The sequence below is a fragment of the Anneissia japonica genome, unplaced genomic scaffold, assembly GCF_011630105.1.
Source record: "Anneissia japonica isolate Jap-2015-1 unplaced genomic scaffold, ASM1163010v1 scaffold3334_len1275209_cov185, whole genome shotgun sequence".
NCBI lineage: Eukaryota > Metazoa > Echinodermata > Crinoidea > Comatulida > Comatulidae > Anneissia > Anneissia japonica.
This window is the reverse complement of record NW_022738561.1, coordinates 1,048,689-1,059,204: the sequence shown is the minus strand read 5'-3', so window position 1 is coordinate 1,059,204 and position 10,516 is coordinate 1,048,689. Positions and strand designations below refer to the sequence as shown.

Here is a 10,516-nt window from a genome sequence, read left to right as displayed (position 1 = left end):
ATATGTATGTATATATATATGTATATATATATATGTATATATATGTATGTATATATATATGTATATATATATGTATATATATGTATATATATATACATGTATACATATGTATATGCATGTATATATGTATATGCATGTATATATATGTATATATACATATATATATATGTATATATATATGTATATATGTATATATTCATGTCTATATATATATATATATGTATATAATTTATATATTAAATACAGTAAACGGATTCTTGTTTCATTGATATAATACATATACATATTGTTTTACAGCGAAAGGAAAGATATTTTGATAAGTCAAACAACAGGAGTGAAAGCAGATATTGTGCACTGCGATCGACTCAGTCTCTAAGCTCAATAGAGGTAAATTTGTTCCATTATATTACAATTAATTTCTTATTACATAAATAGAAAACACAAATTTGTAGGAGTAAAACATGTGACTGACATCAAAATTATCAATGATATATTTAATTGATTGACTGTATGATAGTAAGTTTATGTTATGTTATGTTTTATATATATATGTTCGTTTATAGTTTAGCATAAATCTAATTTCTTGGATTCTATTCTACAGAGCTCACATCGGTGTTTACCGTCTTTACTGGTGCACAAAAATCTCGATAATATAAATCGACCGGAAATGAAGATTCCTAAAGCAATCATTCCAAGAAAGGGCACTATCATGCTACACACAGATCAAATACATGATGTTAAAACAAACGACAAAGGTAAAGATCCGGCCAGCACACACATCGTCGCCGAGGTTCGGCTGACAGGGTGTACCTTATATCATAGGACGTATAGTCATATCGGAGTGTATCAATAAGCGGTGGATCGTTTTAAACGACGGTCTGTTCAACCCACAAATATGAAAACACCTACAAATGTACAAACAACCACAAATGTAACAACACACCTCCCACAAATGTAAAAATGCCCACAAATGTAACAATTAGCTCCCAAAAATGTAACAAACAGCGCACTCAAATGTAATAACGACCATCGCCCAAAATTGTCATAACGCCCACAAATGTAACAACAAAATATGATTTCGTCGCCGACAATAATAACGATTTTCTTTTAACATCGAATGTTGGAGCTAAGACTAAAAAATTGGCCAAACCGTACACTTTTTAACAGAAGCAAAACATTTTGAGTGATTGATCTAAGAGGCGTGCGAACAACAAAAACAGTGAAATATTCATTTTCTAAATATCTGGGATGGGTTAAAGAGCAAGTGTTTTAGGAGGAGTATTATGTGTCAAATTTTATGTCATTTTCGGAAAATATATCTTTAGTGGAAGAAATAGAAATATGCATATACTGAATATTTTGAAAGATAATTAACTTTCTTCGACCAGCGGTTATCAAGATACGGATGCCCTATATAATATTTTCCCACCTAATTTGTAGGTCTATCATTAAGTTTATTTGCATATTATAGGATAATGTGATTGAGGTATAATTTCTGGAATTCACATTCGTCAAGTTTTAAAAAAGTTTTTAAACACGTACATTTGTTTGTCATTTCTTCCGTAACTATATGATTATTGACAAAATATGGCGACTATCTTGATTTTTGAGCTTATTCGAGCGAATGCCATGAAACGACGGAGATTCAAAAAAATTTCTAACTACATATACCATTACATTGTGTCATGTTTTCCAGCATTTGACCCTAAATAATCTTTGACCTGAAATAACCTGAAAACTGTCACATCTGGTAAGCTTCTCCATTACATTAAAATAATAAACAATTTTTGCAGCATGCATAATGAGCATGATTAACTATCAAAATCATTATTAATTTTACCTCAAATGACCTCTAACCCCTCCCAGGCGTTTATAAATGGACTGACCCACTTTTCTCACACTTCATATATTAAACGCTGAAAACGTCATACTTCTGTCACAAAATGTACGTGTTGGCTATTTTGTGGGTCTTAGCTCCTATATTCGAAATTAAAGGAAAATTATTACATTTGTGGGTGAAGATGTCAAGTTTTGTTGTTGCATTTGTTGGCGATGATCGTTAATGCATTTGTGGGCACTGTTTGTCACATTTGTGGTGCTGGTTGTTACATTTATCGGCATTATTACATTTGTTGGCGATGTGTTTTTACAGTGGTTGTTATTACAATTGTGGGCGTTTTCACATTTGTAGTTACAACACGCTCTGTTCAAACTGCCACACAATCAGCAAAGGTGTCGCACCGTCAATAGAAGGTAGAACGTACAACTCACGCGACGCCAGTCAGTACGAATAAGTGTATTCGTTCTACGTTCTGAATAGAAAGTCCCTATTAAAACAGAGCGAAGATAGATTCGTCGGTCGACAGTACAGAAGCGCTGGCTGAATTGAACATTTTATTCAAAGAAAACCAATAGCAAATGTGTCACTAATAAAGTCTAAAGAGTTAGTTTTCTGAACTTTAATATTTTACAGGGTACGATGAGAAAAAACGATTTAAGCCTGTGCCAATTTCACACAAAAAGCTGATGAATAAGCAAAAAGAGATACTTGGCAAAGTATTCAGACCTGCAAATATCCCAGAACAGGACCTGGTTAATTTTCCTAGAACTGTTTTAGAGCTGAGTCACCAGATTGTAGAATTCGAGGTAAAGATCACTATACTAGGGTACCACAAATCAACAGCGTAATTCTATGTAAACTTGTGAGGCATGCGCGTATTCTTCATGGCCCAACAATAACACTTTTTGATTAGTCGGATTTTAAGTCTGATTGAAACATCAGAAAGGTATATGAGCTGTAGTTTAAATTTACACATTGTACATTATCATTTAACATATTGCAGAGTGGTTTTGATATGTGAAATAAATTGGAAGTTTGGCACAGCGTCTCCACTCTGAACTTAGTGGTCGAGAGTTCGGAGCACATGCTGCCCATACCCCGTCTTGCACTGTTGACGGGCTGTGAAGTAATTTTGCACTATGTTTGAGCCCTGGGGCGAGTACTTAATGGCTTATAAATATTTTTTTTAATACAGTACAATGAAAAATATGTATATCATTTTGACCACTTTTCATCATTAATGATGCTAACATCAGGTCACTTATTAACTTAATAATACAAACAATAACCAATGGTGCTATAATGGTAGTTATAAACTAGTGATTATGAAGCTTCCCTTACCAAGGTTCAAAACCAAGGAACTGCACTCCATAAGTTTATAATGATTTTTTTTTGCGTAAATCACATTGTCAATATGTTTCTCGTGTGAAAAAAATTTCCACCTATATGTAAGATTGATATATTTGCTCTTGGTAATCTCATTGGTTCATGTGAAAACGTAAAAATGACAATGAGCAGGCTAACTTGGTCAAAGTACTGTAAAAAAAAATCAAAAAAAAAAATCAGTAAACTAAATTGCTAAAGTATTTAGAAATAAGCTGAAAAATATACATAAAGAAATTTTGTAAAATTATTCCAGAACAGTATTTGCCTGACAAAATATATTTTTTTTCTTTTTTAGCGTAAACACACCAGAGATCTACCACCACTGCCAAGACGACAGACCGTCGAAATGGGTCAGCAGACATTGACTAAAGATTCAACTACAAAGGATAAACTACTAATGCACTCTTAAATGAGGCATCACAATGATTCAATGTAAAATGAGCAGAACTGACATGAGCAATAGACACTGAGATAATAAAACTGTGTATGAAAATACTGTTTTCATGTCTCCAAAATTCAATTATGAAATGACGCGTTCTCAATACCTAAAAATCGAGCATTAAGGCAAATAAATATTACAGATACTATCAAAGAACATAAATAGCAGAAGAATGAGTTCTTTGCGTAGTTTACATTAAATTTGATGGAACGTCCACCCTCTCTAGAATGGAGAAAAATAATTTCATGGAGTGGAGAAATTAATGAAAACAAACGAACCAGAGAGTTATCCAACCGATCCAACCAAGTAAAGATATAGTGCCACCGCTCGAATGGAGGAAAATTGGGTAGTTGCTGAATACAACGCGTTCAGCTGAGGGGGCGTGGCTTCGTATGTTGGCGTCATGCATAACTTCAGCTATGTTTTATTAATCTCCTCGACAAACTGTGGGCCCTGTCTGTAATCACACAGCATTGCAAAATACAGTCCGTACAACTAATTCCTTCATGGCACAACCAATGTAAGAAAAAATAAGATTCAGAATCTTACTACGATTAGATAAATGGACTGTCCCACTTTTCTCACACTTCATATATTAAACGCTGAAAACGTCATACTTCTGTCACAAAATGCACGTGTTGGCTATTTTGTGGGTCTTAGCTCCTATATTCGAAATTAAAGGAAAATTATTACATTTGTGGGTGAAGATGTCAAGTTTTTTTGTTGCATTTGTTGGCGATGATCGTTATTGCATTTGTGGGCACTGTTTGTCACATTTGTGGTGCTGGTTGTTACATTTATCGGCATTATTACATTTGTTGGCGATGTGTTTTTACAGTGGTTGTTATTACAATTGTGGGCGTTTTCACATTTGTGGTTACAACTCGCTCTGTTCAAACTGCCACACAATCAGCAAAGGTGTCGCGCCGTCAAACAATTGACGACGACATAGAAGGTAGAACGTACAACTCACGCGACGCCAGTCAGTACAAATAAGTGTATTCGTTCTACGTTCTGAATAGAAAGTCCCTATTAAAACAGAGCGAAGATAGATTCGTCGGTCGACAGTACAGAAGCGCTGGCTGAATTGAACATTTTATTCGATGAAAACCAATAGCAAATGTGTCACTAATAAAGTCTAAAGAGTTAGTTTTCTGAACTTTAATGTTTTACAGGGTACGATGAGAAAAAACGATTTAAGCCTGTGCCAATTTCACACAAAAAGCTGACGAATAAGCAAAAAGAGATACTTGGCAAAGTATTCAGACCTGCAAATATCCCAGAACAGGACCTGGTTAATTTTCCTAGAACTGTTTTAGAGCTGAGTCACCAGATTGTAGAATTCGAGGTAAAGATCGCTATACTAGGGTACCACAAATCAACAGCGTAATTCTATGTAAACTTGTGAGGCATGCGCGTATTCTTCATGGCCCCAACAATAACACTTTTTGATTAGTCGGATTTTAAGTCTGATTGAAACATAAGAAAGGTATATGAGCTGTACTTTAAAATTTACACATTGTAGTTTACATTAAATTTGATGGAACGTCCACCCTCTCTAGAATGGAGAAAAATAATTTCATGGAGTGGAGAAATTAATGAAAACAAACGAACCAGAGAGTTATCCAACTGATCCAACCAAGTAAAGATATAGTGCCGCCGCTCGAATGGAGGAAAATTGGGTAGTTGCTAAATACAACGCGTTCAGCCGAGGGGGCGTGGCTCCGTATGTTGACGTCATGCATAACTTCAGCTATGTTTTATTAATCTCCTCGACAAACTGTGGGCCCTGTCTGTAATCACACAGCATGGGCCCTCGTCGGGGAGGTCTGGCTTCTCTACCACACCCTGCCGGCTAGAAAAACCACAATTCGTCGGGGAGAAAAAATGTAATGTATTTTCCACATATTAGTAGACACCAAAATCGACTAAGTAAGCCTTTCAAACCCAAAATTGTTATTTTTTTTGGGTGGGGGGGACGACCCGTGGAACACTTTCGACGGATATTGAGGGACGCCCGACCACGCCCACTTTTTTTTTCCGTCGGGGACCTCGGACCCCAGTCATATTCTGGCGCCACCACTGTACTACTTAGTCTATGGATTTTCCCAATCTTAATCCTATGAACAAATTATTTTACTGGAAGAGAAAATAGGCCTGATAAATAAAAATTTCAACTTTTACAACATTGACTGCTGAAGTTAAGATTTCTTTTTAGTGTTCACTGCTTTGGAACAATATTGCCGGCTATATTACAGAAAAAGAGAAACGGAACCGAATGTTAATATATGCCTATGTAATTTGAGTAAATATATTTTCCAATGTCGTGTATATTTGTATTGTATAAATGTTATGATAAGAAAGTATAATACATAGGCCTACTCCAAGTTTTGAAATGCACGCCATCGTGTTTGGATTCAACTTTTAGCGGTAGGGATTAGGCCTTGAAATGAATCCCAACACGATGGCGTGCATTTCAATACTGTGAGTATGTAGTATACTTTCTTATCTGAGATTAGTCAGTGGACCTTTCGATTAATGTTTTGTATGCGCCTATTCAGTGCAGATTCTTCAGTAGCCTAGGCGAATCTTACAACAGACTCTGTATAGGCCTAACTTCAAGTAAATGAGGCATAGGCCTAGACGGACTGCTGCGGGTTGCTGGACGCACAATCTAGGAGGCCCAGACTACTACTAAAGAGACCTCCTGGTCCGACCTAGCCCAGGCTTAGTTGGAGGGAGCCTAGACCTACGAACGTCCTTACTACTTAGGCCTATCGTCTGTAATAGACTCGATCGTCCCTCACCAACCCACCCGTAGCAGCAGCACAAGAGAAAACTAAGCTAAGCCTCAGCCTGCTCGCCTTGCTAAATTAACATTGGTCAAACCGTGGTCACCCAGTGTATTGTGTTGTTTTTTGGTAGACGGCATAATTATACATGACGTCACCATATACAAGCCACTCCCCTCGGCTGAACCCGTTGTATTTAGCAACTACCGGAAAACTGCTATCATGAACGCCTCATAGGGCGTTCCACTATAGCGCGAACTGCTCTATCTTTTGCTATTTATTATCTTGTTATTACCATGTTTCAGAGTCACCAACGTGAAAGAGACTGTAAAACCACGATCGTCCATACTTTGGGCCCAATCGTCTGGAAATATCTCAGGGGACCAGATCGTCTGTCACCCGGTCGTAGCAGTAGCACAAACATATGCACAAACTAATCCTCACCTCGCTCGCTAACGTCACATTGGTCACACGGTGTATATGTGTGATGCTTTTAGGTAGACGGTATTATATTATACATGACGTGTCACCATACAAGCCACGCCCCCTCGGCTGAACCAGTTGCATTTAGCAACTACCGCCTAGCCCAGCCTGAGCAGCTCTAGCTAGTGTCAAAATGAGCCGCGCATGCACACTGGTAACTACGTCGCGCGACGTATTCTGGAAATTTTCATTTCAAATTTCACGAAAATGGTCTGTAGATAATAGTTTTTGCATAGACAAAGTTGAAAAGGAAAGCAAGTATGGATGACAGATGAAATTCTAAAACTGATTGCAAATTGCTCATATTCAATTACATTTATGCTAATTTCAAGATCTTCCAATCTGTTCGATTTCTTTCATTGTATCTCATAATTATTATTAGATAATAATATAAAAGGAATATGAAACTTTTTAAAACTTAATTTGTAAAAAAACAAAAAAACAAAACATATGAATATGCTATTTCACTAATGACTGGCCGAGTGGTTGGTACACTTGCCTATCATACCCATGGCAGAGTTCAATTAATGGCTAGGGCGACTCTCAGTTCACTTACCAGTAATTGAGTACGTACCTGGTTGCAACATACGGGTTAGGTGTAAAAAAGCGGCGAAGAAAGAAAGAGACCATCGTAAATCACTTCTGATTCAGAGTCTTAGTACGTTCGATAACGAATACGGGACTACCATTGCTTTTTTACAATGATTGACATGAATAATTCTCTGTAGATATAACTCTTTCGCCTGCAGTCAGTACTGTAACTCGATTAGTGTTAGTACGAAGTCGTGGTTATCTACATAAGGTGAAGTTATCTACATAAGGTGAAGTAGTGTACGTGTGAACGCTAATGGAGGTAGGGTACCTTAATTTCACCGGAATGATACAGAGTTAAGATGTCTTATGTAAGAACACAACATGTCATGAACAACACCATACCCCCATGAACATCCCAATCCCTTACGGTTCTTAAAATTTTATCGTTGTGTAGTTGTAAAACGTAAGCAGTTACCTTTAAACCCTCATATCTAATTGATATAAAGAAAGGATCTATATATTTTTAAAAGGTTGACACAAACTTTCTTTGCAGACATTGACTTGACATTGATTGATAGTTATCATTTTTTTTCAAAAGGATTAGCAAGTTACCGACATTATTACGTTACCAGCTTCTTTAGAAAGGTCATGATCATTTCCGTAAATTTAAGCACTTGTAGCCTACATATCATTTTTTATGCATACAAAAACAGTCCTGTTTACTTACCACATCTCACCAAGAGACAAATACTATTTCAAACAATACACTATCGTGTACAGAAGGCAATAGAACTCAACACACTGCTGCTATAGAAATGGATATTGAAGCAATCTTGAGAAGCCTTAACTCATGGGGTAGGTACCAGGTTGTATTAATGATTAGCGTCAACATATATGGGACAATCCTAGCTGCTATCCACCTGATGTCCTTCATATACATCATGGATACACCTTTACATTTCTGTAAACCTTATGAAGGATTCAACATGTCTGAAGCGATTCCAATTAGCAAGACATACAACAACGAGATTACTGAGTACGAGAGCTGCTCGATATATAAATTAGAAAACGGAACATTGATGAATGAGACTACAAGTTGCCCGAATGGAAATGAATATTTGCTGAGTGAAGGAGAATCAACGGTCGTTAATGAGGTTGGTTTAAGAATGATTGTTAATTACTTAGTAGTCACAAAATTAGTCTAGTGGTCCCAAGCATATAGATACACAAAGTAGATGATGAATAGAGTAGGTTCTCATGAAAGTGCCTTTTTAAGGAGAACAAGAAAAAAGAAAACAATTTCATGCTTAAAGTACCAAAATTGACAAGATTATTTTATACAAAGTGGAGTTAAGTATAACAAACCTGAATGAATTACAACATTCACAAAGGTTGCAGTTTGAATATCATTTTAAATGTTATATCCTATTGTATTTTGTATGTTCTCTCTGGTGTTAAATGGGGGTTTATTAGACATTTCGGATCATTCAATAAGTACTCTGCTCCTTTAATTATTTTTTTTAAAATACACTTAGTATTATTGGGTGTAAAAGGCAATAAGTAATGAATTCAATTTAATAAAGTAAAGTAATAAGATCAGTGCTCGTTCAATCTTAACTAATGCTATACCCTACCGTATCCAACGTTAAGTAAAATAACTCCATGGGTAAACCTACTGCTATTAATGTATTGTAGATATATATTGAGTCGTAAAATATGAAAAACATTTTGGTTTACTAATATTTTATTTTTAACTTAGCTTGGGTTAGTATGTGAAAATATGTTAATGGCAAACACTGCCATGTCGGTGTACTTCTGTGGTGTTCTCCTTGGATCATTAATTTGTGGGCTAACCTCGGATTACCTTGGAAGAAGAAATGTGTTTTTAACGGCATCCATTTTACTTGGAATTACTGGAATAGGTCTTACCTTTACCGAATCGTATTTTACATTCTGTGTGGTTTGGTTTCTTACTGCGATCGAAGAACAGGTAACGTAACATAATATTGTTTATTTTGTTTACATTCACATGAATTAAATATTCACAATATTAATGTAAATGTAGTTGTAATGCCAGCAACCATTGTTTTTTTTTTTTACATAATACATAATATATAATATAGTGAATATAATGTTTATTTTAGAAATCCAGTGTTCGTCTTAAAAATAGACAAAATTGTTTATTTTGTTTACATTGACATACATTAGATCATTAGTGTAAATGTAATCGTACAAACACCAGCAATCTATAGTTTCCTTGACATGCACAATATAGTCTGTTGTCTTATGTCATATTTTTTAACTTTGTCAATTTTTTGGGTAGATTCTTGGCAAACATGTCTAAACATATCTAAAAAATACACCGTTTTTTTTATTCACTTCTATGGCCTCCATTTTGAATTTCAAAATCGCCGCTGCCGAAAATTAGTTTTTAACAAAAAAAATTGCAATTCGATCATCGTTATTCATTTATATATCATACAATAGTCATTTTATTTTATCTGATATCATATAATGGGATCAATGATGCATTGGGAAGAAAATAAGAGCACAAAAAATAACCCTCTCCCAGAAATCTTGCTCTCCCACACATCTCCACTGGATATTCTTTTGCAATTAAAAAAAAAGTTTTTCTCAAATACTCACAAAATTGCCACATATCACTATATTTTGTCATCTGAATCTCCCTAACTTAATCACTGAGCACTGGCACTTAAAACTTCGCCCCTTAATTCTCCCTGCCCCACCACCCCGTCTCGGGCCAGTCCCCCTCCCCAAACTTCTTTGAAAATTAAAAAATCGAGATAAAAGAGGAAAGGTATATTCAAATTTAGGCCTAAGACTGTGAGTGCAATTTCCGGCCATCTAGTTGCCATAGCCACAACATTTTGTTCCTCGGTTTCCACAATGTTGGACAGGGGAAGATTTAGGGAGCGGAACGTTCCCCCTGTTTTCCCACTGTCATTTTTTTTTTGTGTGTGTTACCAGTGAAAATACAAAATCGCATACAAATACTAAGTGTAACAGCATGTACTGTACATC

The 10,516-nt window shown here is 35.9% G+C and overlaps 2 protein-coding genes across 2 annotated transcripts in view; both read left to right on the top strand.

Moving 5' to 3' along the window:
- Window positions 1–4,539, top strand: part of LOC117117664 — an 8,211-nt gene extending 3,672 nt beyond the window's left edge. Inside the window, exons 5-8 of the mRNA XM_033262053.1 lie at window positions 298–387; window positions 602–755; window positions 2,474–2,646; window positions 3,522–4,539. Of these exons, the coding sequence (XP_033117944.1) occupies window positions 298–387; window positions 602–755; window positions 2,474–2,646; window positions 3,522–3,635 (531 nt within the window). The 3' untranslated portion in view covers window positions 3,636–4,539. The remainder of the gene's footprint in view (window positions 1–297; window positions 388–601; window positions 756–2,473; window positions 2,647–3,521) is intronic.
- Window positions 4,540–8,084: 3,545 nt separating this feature from the next.
- Window positions 8,085–9,818, top strand: LOC117117627 (organic cation transporter protein-like). The gene is made up of 3 exons (XM_033261995.1): window positions 8,085–8,628; window positions 9,234–9,464; window positions 9,798–9,818. The coding sequence occupies exons 1-3, from the start codon at window positions 8,290–8,292 to the stop codon at window positions 9,816–9,818; spliced, it is 591 nt and encodes a 196-aa protein (XP_033117886.1). The 5' UTR covers window positions 8,085–8,289.
- The last annotated feature ends 698 nt before the right edge of the window (window positions 9,819–10,516 follow it).

What these genes read in the sequence shown, in the direction of transcription:
- LOC117117627 (XM_033261995.1), top strand. Translation starts at nt 8,290, where the DNA reads ATGGATATTGAAGCAATCTTGAGAAGCCTTAACTCATGGGGTAGGTAC. An exon ending in AATCAACGGTCGTTAATGAG is followed by an intron (nt 8,629 to 9,233) that starts GTTGGTTTAAGA and finishes TTTTTAACTTAG; the next exon opens with CTTGGGTTAGTATGTGAAAA. An exon ending in TTACTGCGATCGAAGAACAG is followed by an intron (nt 9,465 to 9,797) that starts GTAACGTAACAT and finishes TTTTTTGGGTAG; the next exon opens with ATTCTTGGCAAACATGTCTA.